This window comes from Diadema antillarum, unplaced genomic scaffold, assembly GCF_040938485.1.
Source record: "Diadema antillarum isolate AM-2024a unplaced genomic scaffold, OU_Dant_1.0 scf00000028, whole genome shotgun sequence".
Classification (NCBI taxonomy): domain Eukaryota; kingdom Metazoa; phylum Echinodermata; class Echinoidea; order Diadematoida; family Diadematidae; genus Diadema; species Diadema antillarum.
This window is the reverse complement of record NW_027270917.1, coordinates 4,669,677-4,691,122: the sequence shown is the minus strand read 5'-3', so window position 1 is coordinate 4,691,122 and position 21,446 is coordinate 4,669,677. Positions and strand designations below refer to the sequence as shown.

Here is a 21,446-nt window from a genome sequence, read left to right as displayed (position 1 = left end):
CCTTTGATCTATGAATGCCAAAGAAGATCTAAAGAGATGAATTTTGTTATCGGGAGAGCCCAGCATTGTTTATTTGCCGAGTTTAGATGGTATCCTTTGCACACACGTCGCCTCCTTGCACAATCCACAATGTTCTTCAAAATACGGCTGCAACTTGTAAATATCTCCTTCCCAGCTTTCATAACACCAGCCCCATACATCAGCAGAAACGACCACAGCCTCAAGCTTACAGTACCTGTGGCCACCATAGATTCCTACAAGTTTTCTTTCTATCCTCGAGCCATCCGTATATGGAACTGTCTACCACATCAAGCAGTAACAGCGCAAACCCTGGCTGCTTTCCAAGAGGCTGCCCTTCCAGCCATCCGAAGGATGAAGCCTCCCATTGGTGATAGGATGCTGTAATTCAAGAGCATCTTTTACTTGCACATGTATCACGTTTTAATTGTATATATACTGATATCATCACGTGCACCATCACATACTGCCACTGCACCAACCCATCCCAGTCTAGCTGTGCTTGCAGCTGCTATAGGGATTACTCCATCAAGACTCAAGACTCAAGTATATATCTGAATCGGAGTCCAGGGAATCAGGTTTTACCAGCAAAAGTGAGCCATTTTCATCGACCTAAGTGGCAATACGGTGTTGATGCTACGAACCATGAATAAATTCATGTACAAATGAGCAGCGGGTGCAGCGGGTGATGTTCGTTATTCCGAAAGTTCGTTGATCCGAAAATGAAATAAAATTCGTTATTCCGAAGGTTTGTTATTGCGAAACACACAAATTCCCCATACATAGAGGTTCATTAATCCCACAGTGAAAAAAAAAAGGATTCGTTAATCCGAAGATTTGTGGCGTTGTTCCGAAGGTTCGTAATTGACTGAGGTAAGAATCGTTAATTCGAAATTTCGTTAATCCGAAAATTGAAATAAGGTTCGATAATAGAAAATGTAAAGTTGGTGCGCACTAACGAACCGTCGGAATAACGAACTCCAAACATGAACAGCAATAATCTGTCCATAAGCATTCTTTTCAGTCGGCCATACTCAAGTTTCTTCACATTATTGGGATTCTGTGGTGTGTCGAGAAGACATGTCGCAGATAGCTCAACGTCGTCATCACTAACGGTATAGTGCACCCTCATCCTTTCACAGTTTACAGAGACCAATCTTACTTCAAATACTCTGCTTGACACACTTGGATTTCATCGTCTTTTATGCGTAACCCGGATTTCGTATTAAAGAAAACCTATACAAGTACAGTAGGCCTATATATGCGTCGAATAGTCCGTATAACTAAATTTTAAGATGAGGCTTTCGAACCATCAGACAATGTCTGCCAAAGATTGATTTCTCGTCACTACAGGAAGCGATTCTATACAAGTTTAAAGAATTTTCGAGAGGCAGCCATAGGGTAAGCCTCATTGATACTCGTACTCTTACTGCTGCTATCAAAGGATATCCCTTATAATGACTTATTAAGGTTTTTTTTTGTATGTGTGTGTATGTGCTGGTTGTAGGTTGCTACGAAAGTTTGTTGGAGTCTAGAAAGGTTCATTGTATGTACAGGTGTGTGACTCGCGGCAATTTGTCAAAACACACTTTCAGCTGAGCGCGATGTAGGTTAACCTGACCTCAATTCCCTATCAACAAAGCCAAAAAAGGAAGGCCAACCAGTATAAAGGATGATGTTATCCCCTCTCGATGATGACGAGATTCCTTCATGGGAAACTTCTATTGACTTTTGCCACATCCAAGAACATTCGGAAGAATTTTCGAACAGATGGGCAAAAATTTTGCTTAGCCCCGGACCAACGGTGGGGCTAAGGGGGGGCCTTAGCCCCACCGTTGGTACGGGACTATCCTTAGCCCACTTTCTGTTTACACTCGTTTTTGCCAAAGTGGGCTAGCCCCACCGATAGTACGGTACTATCTGGCCTTGCAAAATAGCAGGGGTTAGCACCGCAATTGCGGTGCCAAGCAAGTGAGTGTAAACATAACGAAAAAATAATCCTGGGCTAAGCGACGGAGACGAAGTCCGACCCTCACTGACCAATCAGAAACGAGGTAGTCAAGTGCTGCCGGTGCGTGCGTGTACGTGTACAGTACACAGCGTAATTATGAATATTCATGTGGTTTGGAAAGTCCGGGGCTAAGAAATACGAGTGTAAAAAGGTCAGTTTTCTCCTTAGCCCCGGACAAGAGAATGATAGTACGGGACTAATTGGCAAGTGTAAAAAGCTGAAAAAATTGGTACGGGACTAACGATAGTCCTGGGTCAGAGAAAGTCAGTTTTGGTGCCCTGCGAAAACCTCATCAACGAGTTGAGTGTTCATGAGGTCCTATGTACATGTCCTCCTTTTTTAAACCCTAGATTGGCAGCTTCAACCGTAAATTGGCAGCTTGTCCCATCGTCGCCGTCACGTGATCCAATCAGTTTGGATACAGCCAAAACAGACCTCGCATGCGGGGACAGATTCTTCCCAGTAATGACATCATTATACACGGAAAAGTCAACAGGAGTTACAAGTATGTTGGGTGCTGTTACGGCGTTTTACCCCTTCTTCAATGGGATCGCAGCCTTTTCGTTTCATCGTATCGAACTCTGAAGTGGATATTTGAAACACTGAGATGGGAGAGCGCATCTCTCCCGACTGAATGATGAGGTTTTTGATTGTTTTTTCCCCGTCCAAAGAATCTTTACTCATTTTCCAACACATGTATCATCCACTGCCTGATGTCATGCGACCCCACAGTTTAAGCAAGGAGCTTCCTTGGTTTAAGTGACCATCTTTAAATGTGGATATAAGTGCAGGATCAGCCCTCAGTTGCAAACATCTTTGGCATTCTCAAACAGAAATCGGTCGATTATACATTTGACACTGATGAATACTGCAGTAAACAGTTTTTCTAGTCATGGTAACAGTGTAACGTAAACCTCTTTCATAGACAACTTTCACAGCAAGTAGATACGTTTATCACAAAGAAGATAAAAGCAAGGAAACATTCCCGTCGTCCTTTCACCGATGAAATTTGGTTGCATGTCCCACTTGACACTGCAGATCATCTTTCGATGAAATTCGATCGCAAACATCTGCAATTATGAAGCTGTTTGAATAAAATGGATAACGCAAATTAAATAGTTTATATACATGCTGCATATCAGAAGGAACAGGTTTCTTGTAATTATTATAGTGGCAAGATGCTACCAAGTTGGCGCGGGCAGCTCTGTTTTCAATGTAGATCTTGAACTTTCAAACAACAATAACAACAACAACAACAACTCGGAAGACCAACCCGAGCAAGGTGACTCCCAACCGAGGAAATATGTCCATATACAGTATCACACACCACGACCGATCGCGAAAGGTTTAGTTGCCAGAAGTGGATTCTTAATTAAACCCTGGCAGATCGGAAGAAAATTAAAGGACAAGTTCATCCAAGATATGTGTTTGATAGAGTGAATCAGCGATACTAGTAGAACACATCAGTGAGGAAAATTTGACAATTAAAGTTTCAGTGCTGGATGAGAAGACTGCAACAGTTTGTGACGTCACTGCATGACAACAATATAAAGAAAATATAAACAGAATTCAAAGTATTCGTACATTTCTTGAAATATGAAAGAGCACTTGTCTTGCCTCTTTCAGAAAGCAGGGGGAACAATATTACTCTTAACATATGGCAGTAACAAGTCTAGAAAATGTGTACTTTTCATTCGAAATATAAATAATTTTGTGGAATTCTCTCTTTATTTTCTTTTTATTGTTGTCCTGCAATGATGTCACAAACTGGTGTAGTCTTCTCATCCTGAGATGGCGGCACTGAAACTTTATAATTTTTGTAACTTTTCAACGGATTGTCCAATTTTCCTCAAACACCGCGTCATGACTGATGTTCTCTTCTACTAGATATTGCTGCATTCACTCAATACACGCATGTTTTTTAGTCAACTTGTCCTTTAAGGAGAGAAGTCGGAGACAAAAAATATACAACGAAGAAAAAAAAAACCAAAGACTGCTCTTGGTAACCGGAGGGTTTTTTTTCCTTGCGTGTCATAATGTGCGTGCATATCTGTTGTTTGTGCGTGTTTGTTTGTTTGTTTGCCTTTCCGTTTGTTTGTACTGCTGCTGTTTCTTATTTGTCACAGGTCTAATTCTTATACTTGTAGTTGTGATACTTATCATACATGAAAGTTGTCACCAAGCCAAAAGAGAAACTCATATCTCCGTCACCTTTCAGTCCTGACATCATCACTCATCGTTGACATTCCATTTGTCTCATCATTTGTCACGACTGATAATCGAAACCAGCTCCAAGATACTGATAGCAAAATGAGAAACTTCCCAGACATTCATCTTTCCTGCATGCTTGTAGCATCGCGGCGATAACAATATTATCATACAGACAGCAACATCTTGGCACGGAAGCCAGGGGACAATCTCATCAGCCAGAAGTACATGTAATAGAAGTAAAATAGTGTTGTTGAAGAAGGAATGGTGTATATTGGTCTTAATGGTTGATTCACACATTATTATTGGCTTGTAATGGAGACCAAATTTGGGGATCCGATGAAAATATAGAATTGATGGAAGGGAACCATGTTTCGCTAGCCGGTGCAACAGGGCGTAGCCAAGTCTTTATAGTGGGATCTTGTGGGGTTTTGTTTTCGTTTAGCGTAATTTGTGTCGTTCTGTTTTAATGCTGTGAATATTATGACTGATGTGGGGAATTCCATGCTCACTCTTGCATGGGATATTAGAACATAAAATGTCACCATCGTCATTATGCGATTGGAAACCACTGGGGAATCACCATCTATTTGCACCTAATGAGAGCATTCCACATAGTGGATTTTGCGAATAATAAAATATATCTATGATGATGATGATGATGATGATAATGATGATGATGATAGCGGGGAATACCAGTTTAGGCGTTGTCCCAAATTGCACTATACAGCAAAATCCAAAATGATTTCTCATCTGCTGTATATAGAATGATATATATAGAATATTATTCATGCCATAAAAATTGTAAGTTTCATTTCGCAATGACAACTTGGGGAAAGGATAGACATTTTGGTTTCCGTTGACACCAATCCAGATGAAATAATGAGGAATAAGAGTTGATGATAAACACACAACTGAATTTCAAACGTCGCGACGCCTTCATAAAAAAATATGATAATAATGTCCAAATTTAAACTTTGGAGACGTAGTTTTGATTAGGCAGGGCTCGACACTAACTTTTTTTGTTTGGTGGTCCAATGGGGCCACCAAAATGCTCAATTTCAAATTTTTGGTGGCCCGAGAGAAAAATTTGGTGGCCCCGAAAAAAAAACAATAAAAAACATTAAACGTTCTGGTTTTTTTTAATGTGTCAAATATCTAAGTTTTATCCAGTCATAGTAAGAATTGGAAGTTGGACATACATCTACTCATGAATAAACCTCAACAAACTCGCAACACTCACAGGCACTCATTCAGTCCTTTTCATCTATCCTTTAAACAAATATAACTGCTAATTTCCGGCGCAAAAAGTTACGAATTAATTGACGTACTTTTCAAAAAATTTTGGTGGCCCGAGGCGGGCCACCAAATTTGCCCTTTTTTTAGATTTGGTGGCCCGACTTTCAATTTTGGTGGCCCCGGGCCACCGGGCCACCGGGCCACCGTTAGTGTCGAGCCCTGGATTAGGAATCGTCCAAAACATGAACATGATTATGTATACGAGGGCATGTAAAGCTTGACCGAATGATTGGTCTGTAACTTGTTGTCGTGGGTAATATGCTCCGCGGAGGCTAGTCTGCGTGGTGTTCTAATGTTGTTATTGTTATTGTTTTGTTCAAATCAGAGCAGAATTTCAAAGACATTCCAAATATAATGATGAATGCTGTGATGAAGGACGGGTATGTGGAGGAGGAAGAGAGCAAATCACATTGTCATGAGGAGACTCCCATGCCGTATCAGCTGGAGAGAAAATAGATGGGGAACATTTACCAGTGAACTCTTTTGACAGAAATCTTGGTTTGATGCTGCAAGAATACAAGTCATCAAAAACAACCCACGACCATGTAAGCAAAGCAGGTTTATCTCGCTGACAAACCCAGAATGTTGACACAGTCACATCCCCCCCCCCCCCCAATCTATACGCCTGTTACCATTGGTTACGCCTCCAAGTAATTCGGTGCACAACTACCCTGATTTTGTGGAGTATAGTACGCTGGTCAGTTTCATTTTTTTTGACATCCTTGCTCTCTGTGTGCATTTTGACTTGTCTCTTTAGTGTGGTTGTTAGAATGTATACATTATATCGTCGCCTTTTTTTTTTCATAGGAGCTTAGGGCTGCTTTCTGGTATGTTATCGTGAACAAACAATGAAACAGTTTATTTGTCTCTTGTTATTCTCTGTAATGGTATGGTTCACGGGAAAATAACACGAGTCAAAATGTGATATCGGAAACACTGACTCGTTAATAAAGCCTGGCGCGATGAACTTCTAAGAGTTTATTCTCAGTTTGTGCCATGGACTTCGGTTAGTTCGGGTGATGATGGTTTATTATCATTGGTTGCGTTTCAAGATCGACAAAAACAAAAATTATAATATCTGCAAAAGCGGTTTTGCAGTTAACTCAGTAAACAAATGGTGGCAGTACTTCTTTAATTTCGTGAAAGACGCATAATTCGATGAGATTCGATTGTTGGGAAGCGAGTGCGTACAGCGTGACATTTCAACCGTTGTACAACAGTTTTATGTCTATACCACTCTTATCTATGGCTCCCGAAAATCAATTGAGAGTGATTAGCGCCCCCGTCCGGAATCTCCAAATTTGACGCTGAGATTAATGATTGCCTCCCGTTTAGCCTCCGGAACGGGAAATCCAGAGCAACATAAATGTCCTGATTCAGACTCTTTTTTTCTCCTTGTGAATGTGATAACTGTCGAAACGTGTGCCCGGTTCTAATGATTACGTAAAAGATTGAGAGAGGCGATAGAAACTTAGTTTCGACGTTCCGATAATTGAGAGCACGTTGAGTGGGAAGGGTGCACCAAGAAAAGCACCTTGGGTGCACTGAGTGAGTGAGACAATGACAATGACGAAGCAGTTTGCTGTAACGTCTTTATGGTTGCCCCCGGTCCCTGGGTTGCGGAGATGAGGTCTTATGCCTCGCCCCAGAGCCCACCTGTCATCAATTTGTTTATTTCTGAATACATTTCCATACTTTTATCAAGGGATCTTTTTTTTCTGTCTGCTTTTTCATTCATTCATATATCTAATTATTCATCAATATATTCATTTTTTCATTGATTCATTTATTCATCTTCGTGTTAGATATCAGCCCTTAATTCGAGAACGCGTGGTCGACGTGACAAAATCGGGAGCTAGCAGTCTCACATGGTCAAACTGAAGAACTACGTTCACTTTGAAATATTCTTATGGGATTATGAGTCACTTTGAGCTCTCTCCTTCTGTTCATGTTTCGTGTTGTATATCAGAAAGTAAATGAGAAAGTATAGGATATATCTGATGTCCGTAGCATGATCATTCTTACCATGGACCTACCGGGTCCATGGTCTTACAGTGTACCTACTTAGTGTGTAAGTATGTGAGATCACGAATCATTTTTGTAATTAGCCATGCAGTTGCTGAAGAATGTTGCTGATGAAGGCCTATCAATTTTGCCACTGAGGAGTTCAGTTCTCGCTTGACATTCTGCAAGCTCCCTTTCTCGCGTCCCTCTTCGGTTTTGAATTCGAGGGAGTAAATAGTGAAAGTCAACGGCAGGAGTTCTTTTATGGTCGGATTTGGGGGAGAATATCTGCTCATTTTGTAATCAGTGTGACGAAATTAAACAAGCGCAAAAGTTGCTAGCCTACTTCGCCCGTATCAAATCTGTTAGGAATGAAATGTCTTCGTTTAACCGAAACCATGATTCATTTTCCTCCGTGATAATATTTAAGTAGATGTTAAAAGAAATGTAGAGGCACATTGGGTTACATATTTTAGTAAATGCGATAGTAAAAGTCGCTTTTTTTCGGTCACGGCGGCAGCCCTGGCATCCATGCAGAGGTGCAGAAAGAGCAGTGGATGAATCACCTGATCACGGGTATTGGGAATTGTCGGCTAGGTACGCGCCGTCCTGAATTGGGTTTACCTTCTTTCCGGTTAGTATGTGAAGGAGCTAGGGCCTGGTCGGCCCGACTCGCCACGAGTCGATCGTCGGGTGTCGAGATGGCTAAGTGGAGGCGACGTGCCAAGGGCGAGTTCGTGTCTGAATGTCAAGGTGACTCGGTGGGAGGGCGCGAGTCGGTGTAGCGAGACGTGATGTTGTGAGCGCTTGGGACTAATGAGCACCACATGACGGGCGTGGCGGCCGGGCTCCGATCGTGATGGGCTAGGCGGAGAAAATGGGAGGATGCCATGAAAGATGAAAGTGTGTGTGGGGGGGGGGGGGGGGGGGGGACTGGAGAGCAGACATGTTTGAGATGCGGGAACATCATGTCGGTCAGTGGGATCAGCTGGAAGTATGTATACAAGCTGTGATCCAGCAGCACACAAAAACAAAATGTTACCGTACGCAAGAGGGAGGTGGGAGACCATCTTCCTGCCGACATTTTAGGAACCTCGTCAAGAAGTGAGGGCGGTGATTTGGCTCAGTCGGTAGCACGTCTGCCTCCCAATCCAAACGACCCGAGTTCGATTCCAGACTGGGCAACCCGGCAAATCACTCTGTCCCTCTGATAGGGCATAAAATGGAGATCCCGTGTGTGAGAGAGTAACAACTCATGGAAAAGATCCTGCTTCATTCATTTATCCCAAGGAGCAGGGTGCATAACCCGGCGAAGTGGTCCACCTAACATCCAATCCAACTGGACCCCTTGGAAGACTAGCTAGTGCAGCTGAATGTGGCTATACATAATCTGAGAGATACTTATTTGTGTAGATAGTAAAACGAATAAATGTTAAACAAATATTTTACTAATAAACCCAATAGAAGAGTGTGTTTAAGACTAATAAGAGCTTCACTCCTCATAGAAACCTTGAATATGTTTGAATATATACTAGATGATATAGGTGTATTATTACATTGTAAGTTTCAGAGTGTAAAGATGAAAAATATTGAAAGTCTTTTTAAAACAAAACATAAAAGTATCAAACCCTACAAGTTTACGAAACAGCTTACAATCTTTCAAAAATTCAAATCCTATCTTTGTGAGGAGTGAAAACTAGTACATTTCTTTGCAACTGATTGACAAAAAGACCAGTTCGTAATTCCACTTTGTGCATGAACAAAAAAAGATCATTTGTACGAACAGGCATTTTGGTTTGTAAATTCACTGACATAAGCATCTGTGATGCGATGATTATTCATGCGATCCTTATCTAAATGATGCTTGCCAGCACATCCACCTGACAGCAAGAATGGTATTTTGCAATATAAACGGAAATAAGCTGTTACTGCATTCAATACAAAACAATGATATGGATGCCTGCTAAATTATAAACTGATGGGAGTATTCTGATCCCCTGATCTAAATGCAAGTTCATTCTTTTTTTGAACAGAAGTTCCATAAATTGTTATGTCATGCAAGCTTATGCATTATGCTGCTTTGAAAACAAGTGAAGTGCCGAACCAACTGAGAAAAAAAGAAAGGTCATTTGTACCAATGTGTACATGAGCTACAGTGTATACGAACTGGCTTATTACCCTACATCGACGTAAATAAGCACTGAATTGATCAGTGTTTTAGTAGAAGCCATGATAAAAAAAGTCATGGGCGTAGTTGTACATACTCAAGCAGTATTCAAACTTACGACCTCCTGATCACCGGACAGGTGCCATCTCCACTAGACCACTGTGCTTTCGCCCGACAGCAAGTGCTGGTTCTAATCCTTATAACATGCAGTGGGTACTGCGTAATTATTCAAATTCATGAAATTCTTCCGTTGAGATGTTTTCATTGCAACTGATTGACAAATTGCCCTACATCAACGTTAATAAGCTCACTGAATTGATCGGTGTTTTATTAGTAGCCATGATAAAAAATCATGGGCATACATACTTGAGCAGGATTCGAACCCACAACCTCCTGATCTCCGGACAGGTGTCATCTTCAGTAGACCACCGAACAAGGATTAGAACCAACACTTGCTGTGCTTTATAGCATTCTGTAATAAAAATTCTGTAATACTGATGCAGGAAATTCAAAAGATAAATCTAATGGTCTCATTCACTGCTGGATACATGTACAGTATGCAGTGAAAGCCAGGCTAGACTCTTCAATGTGGCATGTGATCAGTGGCCTTGATGCTAATCACAGTTTATTAGGCTGTCCTCCTTTGTTTCAGTCCAGCATAGTGTGTATAACACTGCATTTGATTGTTTTCACCACAATCTAGCTTAATTAAGTGCTAAAATTTGCTTATGTTGGGGGAAACTTGTGTTTATAGTTGGTAACTCGCGTTACATGCCGGTAACTCGCGTTACATGGTAACTCGCGTTACACTTTTCATTTACGTTTTTTAATGTGATAACAGTGTTTATTCAAGTCAACATCCTGTGTACAGTATCAGGGTATGATGAATTTAGAAAATTATGATTCCCAACAAATTACCTCCACTGCTTCCTTCAGAATGAAAAATATTTCTTGTTTCGGTAACTCGCGTTACATGGCTCAAGGGCTGAACTTTCATGTGGTGATTAGAATTTTTTGAAGGTGGCATAAAAATTTCCTCATGGGAAACTGAAGTAGAACCAATTTGCTTCTTTAAAATAAATTAATTGAAGTGCTAGCAGAATTTTTCTATTAACAAAAATCATATCAAGTTAAGCATGCATTTTAGCAATTTGGATGACTGAAAAATTGTCTTCAACATTTGTAGCTGTTTCTCGGGAAATATTTGACCGATTGATATAATTCTTTGAGTTCTTTAACTTCAATATATGGGTAATACATAATGAGTAATTCTTTTGCAATATGATAAAGTTGAAATTTTAGTGCCATGTCCACATTCCCATGGAATTGCCCATTATTTTTTTCAATTATCTATATTATATCTATTGTTTTATTCCTTTGTCTCATAAAAACAAAGGAAATAATTAGAGAAACTTTCCAGGACCATAATTACTTTAAATTTTGCTCCTTCAATAAATTTCAACCAAGAAACACCCATTTGATCCACTGTAATGCTGTTAAATAAAATGGGAACAGAAAAAAGATGCAAAATCTGACTGACATGGTTGTCAGTTTATGGTTACCATGGCAACCAGCAACATCAAATATAGCTAAATTATATATCAAAATGTTCGCAATAAGATTTTAGGAAAAGTCACCAAATTTGGTTGAAATCGAATAAAGGGCGAAGGAGTGGCAAATGAAAATCTGGTAGGGGGGCACAATGTGCCCCCCCCCCCTTGGGCTTTATAGGGTTAATGATCAGAGGAAAGTTTAACAAACTGATAGAGGCCTCATCGAAATGATTGTGGGAAGAGGTGACATTCTTTATCACAAACACCAGCGCATAATATCGTAGGAGGTCATCACTGAATTTCCTACTTTTACGTCAAATCCTTTTGTGTAATTATTAAAGTCTTGAATGACCTTTAGGGGGAAGGGGACCTGAACACTAGCTAAATTGTGGACCAAAGATTTTAATTTTATGAAATAAATTCGAGTTTAAGAGGTGATTACATCGTCAACTTTTGTTGACTGCGTGTGTCGTTGGCACCAATATTATCACCATTCTGTAAAACGTTTGAAACTTCTGAAAATATCGATTTTGATATTTTTATCGTCTAGCACTCTGTTCGTTTGCTTCTACTGTAATATATCAAAAATGGTATGTTATTGTACGTTACGCCATGACGATCGTTACGTGCAAATGGAAATCTGAAGTGTTAAAAAATAACGATCCAAGTCTATAAAACGCGCAAAAGAAACTATGACATTTTACATGGCAAGCTTGCGATTGGGGACTGGATTGTGAGTCTCGTAAGACAATCTGAGAGAGGAGGTTTTGCTCGAAAACTTGACATCATTATGTCAGGCGAAAGTCTGCCTGGGAAAAGAGTAGGGAGGAAAAGTAGACAGGAAGCCGGCATGAAAAGAACTTTGAGAGAAGAATAACACTTTCTCCTCACTTCTGTTCAAACATATACGATGTAACCAGAATTCTCCGCTGTGTACCCACTTTTCCGACATTAATCCCTATTTCTGCGTGTAACTAAAGCAACTTGCATTTTCGATTGTCTGCGGTTTGGTCCAGTGAATTGTGTCTCGGCGATATCATTTCTTCATCTTATTCTTTGAGCAGGTCACCGTTAGCCATATGCATGAAACGGAGCAAGAAATATGATATCACGCCTTTTCTATTGTTGCCACCATGACAATATAGCAGGGCAGCGGCGTGATCGCTTCGAGACTGCCGAAATTGAGACGTCTTTTGTTTCAGCGAACGTAAACACTGACAGTTCGATGACCGCGCGGTTTTTGCGCTTGGCATGGAACACGGCACCCGCATCGCCGCTGTGTTTGGTTTTGAGCCATGCATGCCTCTGAGCTGAGATCACTGTACCAGGAGACAGGGATGCGAGTCTTTCAAACTCCCGGATGTAGTACTCTGAGCGCATGCGCGAATAATACAGACGCAAAGCAAGGATAAAAGGAAATTCAGTACCAGTTCAAAGTTAGACTGAAAAGAAAGAGCAAAGTTTTACCAGCATATCAGGGAAAGTTTGATCAAAATCGTACCATAAGTTAGGAAGTTATGAAATTTTGAAAAGAAAAGAAAACTGTTCTTGTGCAGTTTATATGAATAGTCTATGCAAATCAGTGATTTACCGATGTCTCCACCTAACATTTTCTATTAATCGTGTACTGAAATTTGAAAATTAAATGAAGAAACTTAAATTCTTCTGCCGTAAAAGTGTAAAAAACATAATGTTATTCCTGACGGGAAAACCGAAAACACTAATTGGTCACACTAAAGGAGTTGGGACTTGTTATTACCATCTTAAACATGATTGTCATCGTCGCCATTTGTCTGGTGAAACTGCTCATGATGAATGAGTGTTGTCCGGGAAAATTGCAGGTGGAAAGATCCCGATGGCTGATCCCAAAGCGTCTCTTCGCATATCCTGTATGATGCGTTCCTAACAAAGGACGCGCGGGACTCGACTTTCCGCACCCACCTGTTGGATTGTGTTATTGAATTTGTCGTTTTGGGGTCGAGTGATTGGGAACCGTACGGATATGTTTGATTTGGTGGGTAGCTCCCTTTGTCGTAACTCCGCAGTGTGGGGGTGGCGGCCAATTTGTCCAGTTGAGCGGGGTTAAAATAGAGTTTGGAGTGCAAGGAGGTATCGCATACCTCCTTGGTTAGCGTATCCTCTGAACGCTTTTAAAACATCGAGCTTCAAGTAGCTCAATGTCTAAACCATGGCGCTTGAACAATGCGCGTCGAGTTCACTGGGTCTCGGGGAAACGATTCCGCATAATTTTTTCGATTGTTCCACAATTCCACAAATCGATGAGATACACGTTACACCACATACAGATTTTAATTGGGCGTGTGGTCATTGTCCATCTTTCTTTTAGGGTAATGATGTCAATATAAAATACATGTTTTATAGAGCCCATAGAATTTTCGGTGTCAGTCATGCCAGAGAGAGGGAGAGAGAAGATCACACTCCCACAAAAATAATGAAATGTTGTATGTCTCTTCGGTTGCGAAATTTTTCTCTTCGATCGATCACTTCTCGTCGTCACCCATTATCCATCATCATTATCATCATCATCATCATCATCATCATCATCACCATAACCACATTATCATTACCAGTACCAGCATCATAGTTCTTGTCTTCGTTTCTGTATTTTTTTTTTTTTGTGAATGCATGGAAACATAAAGCCTTCCATACAAGGAAAGTTACTATCGAAACAAGGGTACATTATTGTATTGTTCTACAACTGTCCTATCAACTATATTTCACACCCTTGTCAATCACAATTTCGCAGAGAAAGCTTCCATGCTTCAGTCGTCTTGTCTTTAATGTGCATTGATGGTGAAACAGTTCACTCAGAATTTTTGATGAAATTGATCATTATCATTCAAATAGAAAAAAAAAAGAAATCTAAAGATTTTAATTTCCTCCCTCTTCTTTCCCCTTGTCATCTAGATCGAGTTCACAAAGACGTATGGACCGATCTGGAAGGAACGGCTCGGCTCGCTGGAGTTTGTCAACCTCGCCAACCCGGAACTGGTTGAATCGCTCTACAGAAATGACAACAAGTATCCCCGAAGGTTGGACATGAAGCCCTGGAAGGTGTACCGCGCTCATCGGGACGAATCACTCGGAGTTCTCACCCAGTATGTCTATCAGATTCTTTTTCCCGCTTCCAAGTAACCACGACTACCTGGTGTGATAGTGCATTGCTAGAGATATTTCTGTCACTTGCCCGAAGATGCTTTTTCGGGCTAGGGTTCTGTTCTTTAAACAGGCAAGTGCTTACTCATATTACTTGCCCGACAGCAAGTTTCAGTTTGCCCTGGGAAGCGAGCAAGTGGATGCCGCAACACCCTGCTTGTTGTCCATCCCCTCAATACACGTATCGTATCTATATCCGTAGTGAGAACGTTGTGAAAGTCCGCGCAGAAATCTCGCATCTCCAAGCGGTGTTTATTATCATCTCGCATCTCCAAGCGTTGTTTATTATCATCTAGGGAGCATCCTCGGACACACAGGGTCTGTACTTCCGTATGTGATTACAAGAATAACATGTCGTTTATGATAGATTATACTAATGGTTTTGTCATTTGGGTGTCTCGTTATTTGATATCAGAGATCATAATAACAGCTATTACTATCTCTGTTTTCGTTAGCGGAGAATATGTTATCACTATGATCATGACCAATGCCTTCATTATTATCCCCATCTACAATCAATGACAGTAGTGTAACGTTGTCTGCGCAAATTGCGTTTGGTCTCTGCCATATCTGACTCAATAGGTATATTGATCCATAACTCAGGGAGAGATCTTAATCGGTCAAGGCCATGCTCGATGTATTTGTTTATCTGGGTTTGTTGTTTTCTGTAGTGAGGGAAAAGAGTGGCATCGAGCGCGTCGCACCATCAGTCGGAAGATTATGCCGCCGAAAGAGGTCGCCAAGTTCTCGGGCCTCATCAACGAGATCGTCACCGACATGGTGACACGGCTCCGCTTCGTGCGGGACACGAAGGGCGAAGACGGAGTCGTGCCCGACCTCCAGAACGAGATGTACAAGTGGTCCATGGAATGTAAGTGTAAGAGGATGAGTGATTCAAGCCTGGAATTTGATGTTGTCAAATCCTTGGAGCTATGTAGCTTATAGGATAATTTGTATACTACAAAAATGTGTGTTTTTTTCGTTTTGTTTTAGTTTTTGTTCGATGGAAACTTAAAAGTGCCAGCCAGATGTCCAGGTAAATAACTCGTCATGTCGACATCCAGTATAACAAACGTGGTCGGATGATAAGATCTCACATCTTGTTTTCTCGACATCCTTTGGAAGAGATGATCAAATGAGAAGATCTTAAATCTCGTTACGTCTATATCCTGCGGAGCAGATGACTAGGTGACAATATCTCGATTCTCTTCATGTCAAAATTGTGTGAATAGATGATAACATGACAAGAACTCCTATATTGTCATGTCCACATCATGTAGAATAAATGATAAGATGACAAGAAGTTAATTAGAATTCTTCATGACTGATATTGTTATTATCTGATATCTTGTCTGATTCTGATCATCTCTTGACAATGATGTAGACACGACGACATCCGAGATCTTGTCAGCAGTCACGTAATTCTACAAGATGTAGAGATTATCCTTCTGTCTGTGTGTTTTTTAGCTCACCTGAGCCAAAGGCTCAAGTGAGCTATTGCGATCGCCCTTCGTCCGGCGTCCGTCGTGCGTCGTGCGTCGTGCGTCGTCCGTCGTCCGTCGTCCGTCGTCCGTCGTCCGTCGTGCGTCGTCCGTCGTGCGTCGTGCGTAAACTTTTTACATTTTCATCTTCTTCTTGAAAACCCCAAGACCGATTTTCATCAAACTTGGCAGGTAGCATCCCTAGGGGGTTAGGAACTCAATTTGTTAAAATGGGCACCATGACCCACCCAGGGGGCCCCCAGGGGGGCCCAAACCCCCCAAAATTAAGGAATCTGTAAAAATCTTCTTCTCTAGAACCAGAAGTGATAGAGCTAAGTTAATACTATGAGTTAGTACATTGATGACTGTAGTTTCAAGTTTGTTCATGGCAGAATCAGGGGTGCCCCCCTTGGGACCCAGGGGAGGGGGGTGGGGAAGGGTTCTAATGGGGCCTAAATTGTACATTTTCATCTTCTTCTTGAGAACCCCATGACCCATTTTCACCAAACTTGGCAGGTAGCATCCCTAGGGGGTTAGGATCTCAATTTGTTAAAATGGGCACCATGACCCACCCAGGGGGCCCCCAGGGGGCCCAAACCCCCCAAAATTAAGGAATCCGCAAAAATCTTCTTCTCTAGAACCAGAAGTGATAGAGCTAGGTTAATACTATGAGTTAGTACATTGATGACTGTAGTTTCAAGTTTGTTCATGGCAGAATCAGGGGTGCCCCCCTTGGGACCCAGGGGAGGGGGGGGGGGGTGAGGAGGGGTCCTAATGGGGCCTAAATTGTACATTTTTATCTTCTTCTTGAGAACCCCATGACCCATTTTCACCAAACTTGGCAGGTAGCATCCCTAGGGGGTTAGGATCTCAATTTGTTAAAATGGGCACCATGCCCCGCCCAGGGGGCCCCCAGGGGGCCCAAACCCCCAAAATGAAGGAATCTTTAAAAATCTTCTCTAGAATCAGAAGTCATAGAGCTGAGATAATACTATGAGTGAGTACATTAATGACTGTAGTTTCAAGTTTGTTCATAGGAGATCCAGGGGTGCCCCTCTTGGGGGTAGGGGGGGGGGGTTGGTTGGAAGGGTCCAAATGGGGGCCTGAATTGTACATTTTCATCTTCTTCCTGAAAACCTCATGATGGATTTTTGTCAAACTTGGCAGGTAGCATCCCTAGGGGTCAGGATCTCAATTTATCAAACTGGGCACCATGCCCCACCCAGAGGGCCCCAGGGGGCCCCAATCCCCCCAAATTAAGGAATCTTAAAAAAATTGGGCCCTTATTGTACATTTTCGTCTTCCACTTGAGAATGCCTGGTCAAATTTTGGTAGAGCTGTGAATAATTTAGATTAGTGACTGCATGAAAGGTGAACTTGCGATACTCAGGTGAGCGCTAGACCCGCGGGTCTCTTGTTTTATTTGCGTTTGTTTTAATTCTACTCTCCACTTGTCTGTGCATATCTGCCTGTCTCTTTCTTCCCTTCTAAACCTTCTCTCTTTCTCATTCTTGTCTTATGATACCAACTTCCACACCCCAGCGATCTTCAAGCTCCTCCTGGAGACCAGAATCGGCTGCCTGGAGGAGCCCATCCCGGCCGAGTCGCAGCGCTTCATCAACGCCGTGGGAGAGATGTTCGCCTCGGGCCAAATCATGTTCGTCACCTCCCCGGAGTGGTTCCGCAAGTGGAACCTGAAGCCCTGGCGCGACCACGAGGCCGCATGGGACTACATGTTCAACTTCGGTAAAGACAAAACAACTTGAGACGTCGATGAAAGATGGATAAATTAGAAAAGAGTTGATTGATCTATAGATAAATGAAGAAATAGGCGAAGAAGCATGGTGTAATCCTAACCAATCACTAAAGTAATGTTGTGTTTTATGATACCGGGGCTCATCACTGATTCACATACATCTATTGATCGATTTTGATATTTGCCAGAGCATCTGTACTACAATTAGAATGACTATAATACAGCAACATGAAGTAACACATATCGTAATGACCGTAATAATGACTTGAACATTGTGATTTTATCACGAGAGAATTTTTTTCTGGTGAAATGACCCGGGAAGTCACGTTAAAAGCTGAGCACTCATCACCTCCCGCTTACTACCAGCTGCAGTCGGGTTTGTCAACATGGGCAAGATTGGTCTATGTTCTCTGCTTCCACCCCTTCCTCCCACCCCCACCTCCAGCACATTCTTGAACTTCAATCCATTCTGCTGCAGAAATTATTTCACTTCAGATTATACTATAGAAAAAAAAGACTAGTTATAAATTAATGCACCATACAGATACGCTGTCTCCGCACAAGATCAGAAAGCATTTTAAAACAACAAAAAGAAAGCCAATTTGAGAGAGACACGGGAACTGTAATATTCTTCAATGTTCTGAAATGTGTGGTGAATTTGTAGATCAATTGTAAATGTAGCATTCCATAGGCTTTGAAGATTATATGTAACCGAAGCAAACAGTGATATTATGAACAACAAAGTGAGTCATATTTTTGTACTCAACCATACTTATGAAACACGAACGGGAAAACAGTGAATCGTAAAAGTTGATGTAAAAATAGACGATATTCCAAACCGAAGATTTATGATTTGTAGGACTTAATGGGTTGATAGGACATTATCTCATTGTGATGATCAAGGATCTGATGAGCGCGAACAGAATTCTCAGACCTATTGATAATGAGTGCACTATATATTGATGACTGATAACTCGTCAAAACCGTAGACCCGCAAAGGGCCAAAGCTGACGTGGACCGTCCGTCATCGGACACGGGAGAATCAGTCTTTGTTCTTTTTCTCCAGCGGTCAGTGCGGGGATGAAGATGACAAGCACAAATTCAGCGTACTTTTTTTTTCACACAGTAACTTGACAGTAATATTTCCTGCTCACATATTATTGAATGCATATTAACATGTATCATAGAATTATGTTGATTCTTTAAGGACAAGAATATGCCATTGTTAATATTCATATTTCGTATATTTCGTGCGTTTACCTGAACAAAAGTTGAGACTATTTTCTGACGTAGCAACAACTAATGCCTGCAAACCGAATTCCCAAATAATAAAATGTATAAAAAAGGTGCATGACTAAGATTATCAGGGAGAATTATCAAATCGTGAGCATTACCGACCACTGGTGATATTTGCTAACAAGAAAAATAATGATCTGCGAAAAAGTATAAATGAGGAGCTATCATGTAATTGTATTATCTATTTTTGACAAATCAATTGAATCATAAGCTCCCAAAATTTGATATATGCTGCTCGCGGTCGAGCGTAACTTAGCACAGGCGAAAGCAATATGAGCGGATTCTACAAGGAACAACCATGACGTTTATACGCTAGTAATCAATTTTCGAATGTAATCGATTTATCCCTCTAAGCCCCTTGTTAACTTGTCATTACTTTTTCGTCGCTTTGGCATCACGTTGGATGACGCAACCTCCATGAATAACTTTGGAAACTTTTGGCAACCATCGTTCTTGCTATCGTTGGGGCATATTTGGCAGCCAAAACGCAAACAATTAACGCGCCGCAAGTAATCCTTCTACTCTACCTATAGCCGCGGTTAAGACCCGTAATTAGCGCGTTTCCCCTGGGCGTGTCTCTAACATCCTTGATACTCCACAGATGTTTCTGTACGTCCGGGTCGCGAGACGCTCTTTGCCCAGGTGCTGCGGATTCATTGTGGTTAACCCTTCACCACGTTAACACACACGTCATCCTCACACAGCCTGTTGATGCCTGTCAGTCTCGAAATGACAGAGTGATCGAATGGTTCTCCAAAGCAGGCATACTTTTGATTTTTTTTTCAGAACATCTCACCGGAATTGATTATAGTATACGTTTCATCGAAGACTCTATTGAATAGTGGAATTGATGTTGGAATGTATATGTCAAAGCTCACCAACGAACCATGCCTATATGCCCCTATATAGCAAATCATACTCGACCTTTTGCGTCTCAATTGCTCAATTTCAACTCCGAACAATTAGTAATAATAGTACAAGAAGTTAAACAAAATGTAACTGGCAGTACATGCACTAAAAAGGTATTATGATGGAATAGGCCCATGACATTATCATCATTGACATCAGTGTTTGTTCCTTTTCTACTCCTCCTCCTCCTCCTCCTCTTTCTTCTCCTCATTCTTTGTGCTCCTTCTTTTCTTCTTCTGTATCTCCGCATTTCCCTTCAACTTCCTCATGTATCTTTGTTATAGTTTCTCCTAATCCTTCTCTTCCGCTTCATTTCCTTCACTACCTTCTCCTGCCACTCGCTTGATACGAGTTAAGTTACTTGTCAACAAGTGAAGGCTGTGAAATTTGCGGGACATGGATCATGAAATGCAGCAGTACTCGCTAGTTATTTTCATTGCCGTTGATTGTCCTGGAAAACCATGAGTGTATATCTGTAGCTGTTTTCATTCTCGTGCACTTATTGCCAACTGCTTACTGTATTGTTATCCTCGTCTTGGACCGTGAGGTTAAATTTTGTTTTCATTTGGTCACCCAGAGGAGACGGAATTTCCGAATGACCGTTGTATTTTTCTCTCGAGACCTTACAGGCCTACACAGCCGTCCGTTAATACCTCCGGGTGCAGAGCACGCATTCGTTACACGCTGAATTGTGTGTTATTTGTGTTTTGTTGGTACGAGTAGGTGTGTTTTTTTTTCTCCCGCGTCACCCCCGGAGTAATGAATAGTCATTACCATGACAACTGGTGAGTGCGGAGGATCGGTCGCGCTGCTTAATGGCCGGATAAGGGTGCTAAGGTTTCAGGAAAGTTTGTGTAAGTCGAAACTCGCATCGGGCCCAAGCAGGGGAATCGCGGTGAAGCGAGTTTGACCTTTTCCCTTTCTCATGAGATGATGTGAAATGCGAGCGTCGCTGATGATGTGGGCGGAGGTGGCGCTTGGCCGTGAAATATCACTTCTGTTCCGGGAACGTGAACTCCTTATTCCCCTTCTTTGATATGAACGAGAACAGGCGTTCCTTTTCATCCACACAGGAAGAGGTGTTCCCCCCACACTGGTCAAATTCAATGTCACAAGTCGCCATCGCCTTGGAACATATCCGCATGAATAGACCTGTCTTATGAGGATTTTAACACGGTCGTTTATCCGTGTGGCCATAAGGCATTCCTCGTACAGCTCTCCTATTTCTCTTTTAGATTGTATATTTTTTTCAGATAATTATGAATAGAGACTTTAAGGAATGCGTCATCGGTAACTTGAAATCAACCTACACATACTGTATTCTTAACGTTTCGCCCAGAAAAACACAGAGAAATTCACAAAGTGGGGGGAGGGGTGAGTTTCATTCTTCACTTGCGTTCCTGATTTAAATCATCTTCTTCTTCACACTGTGTCATGTTTACTGTATAGCATTGGTTTATTTGAGTTTTTATTTCTCTGTTCCTTTTTTTCTCCAAGTAGGCGTACAGGGACAAGTAATTTACAAATTGATACAAAGATAAAAAAGTGAAACATACAAATCAATGTA

The 21,446-nt window shown here is 41.5% G+C and overlaps 1 protein-coding gene across 1 annotated transcript in view; it reads left to right on the top strand.

Moving 5' to 3' along the window:
* Positions 1–21,446, top strand: part of LOC139736898 (cytochrome P450 27C1-like) — a 61,047-nt gene that overhangs the window by 22,637 nt on the left and 16,964 nt on the right. The window contains exons 2-4 of the mRNA XM_071647560.1: positions 14,189–14,379; positions 15,109–15,308; positions 17,461–17,664. Coding sequence (XP_071503661.1) covers positions 14,189–14,379; positions 15,109–15,308; positions 17,461–17,664 — 595 coding nt within the window. The remainder of the gene's footprint in view (positions 1–14,188; positions 14,380–15,108; positions 15,309–17,460; positions 17,665–21,446) is intronic.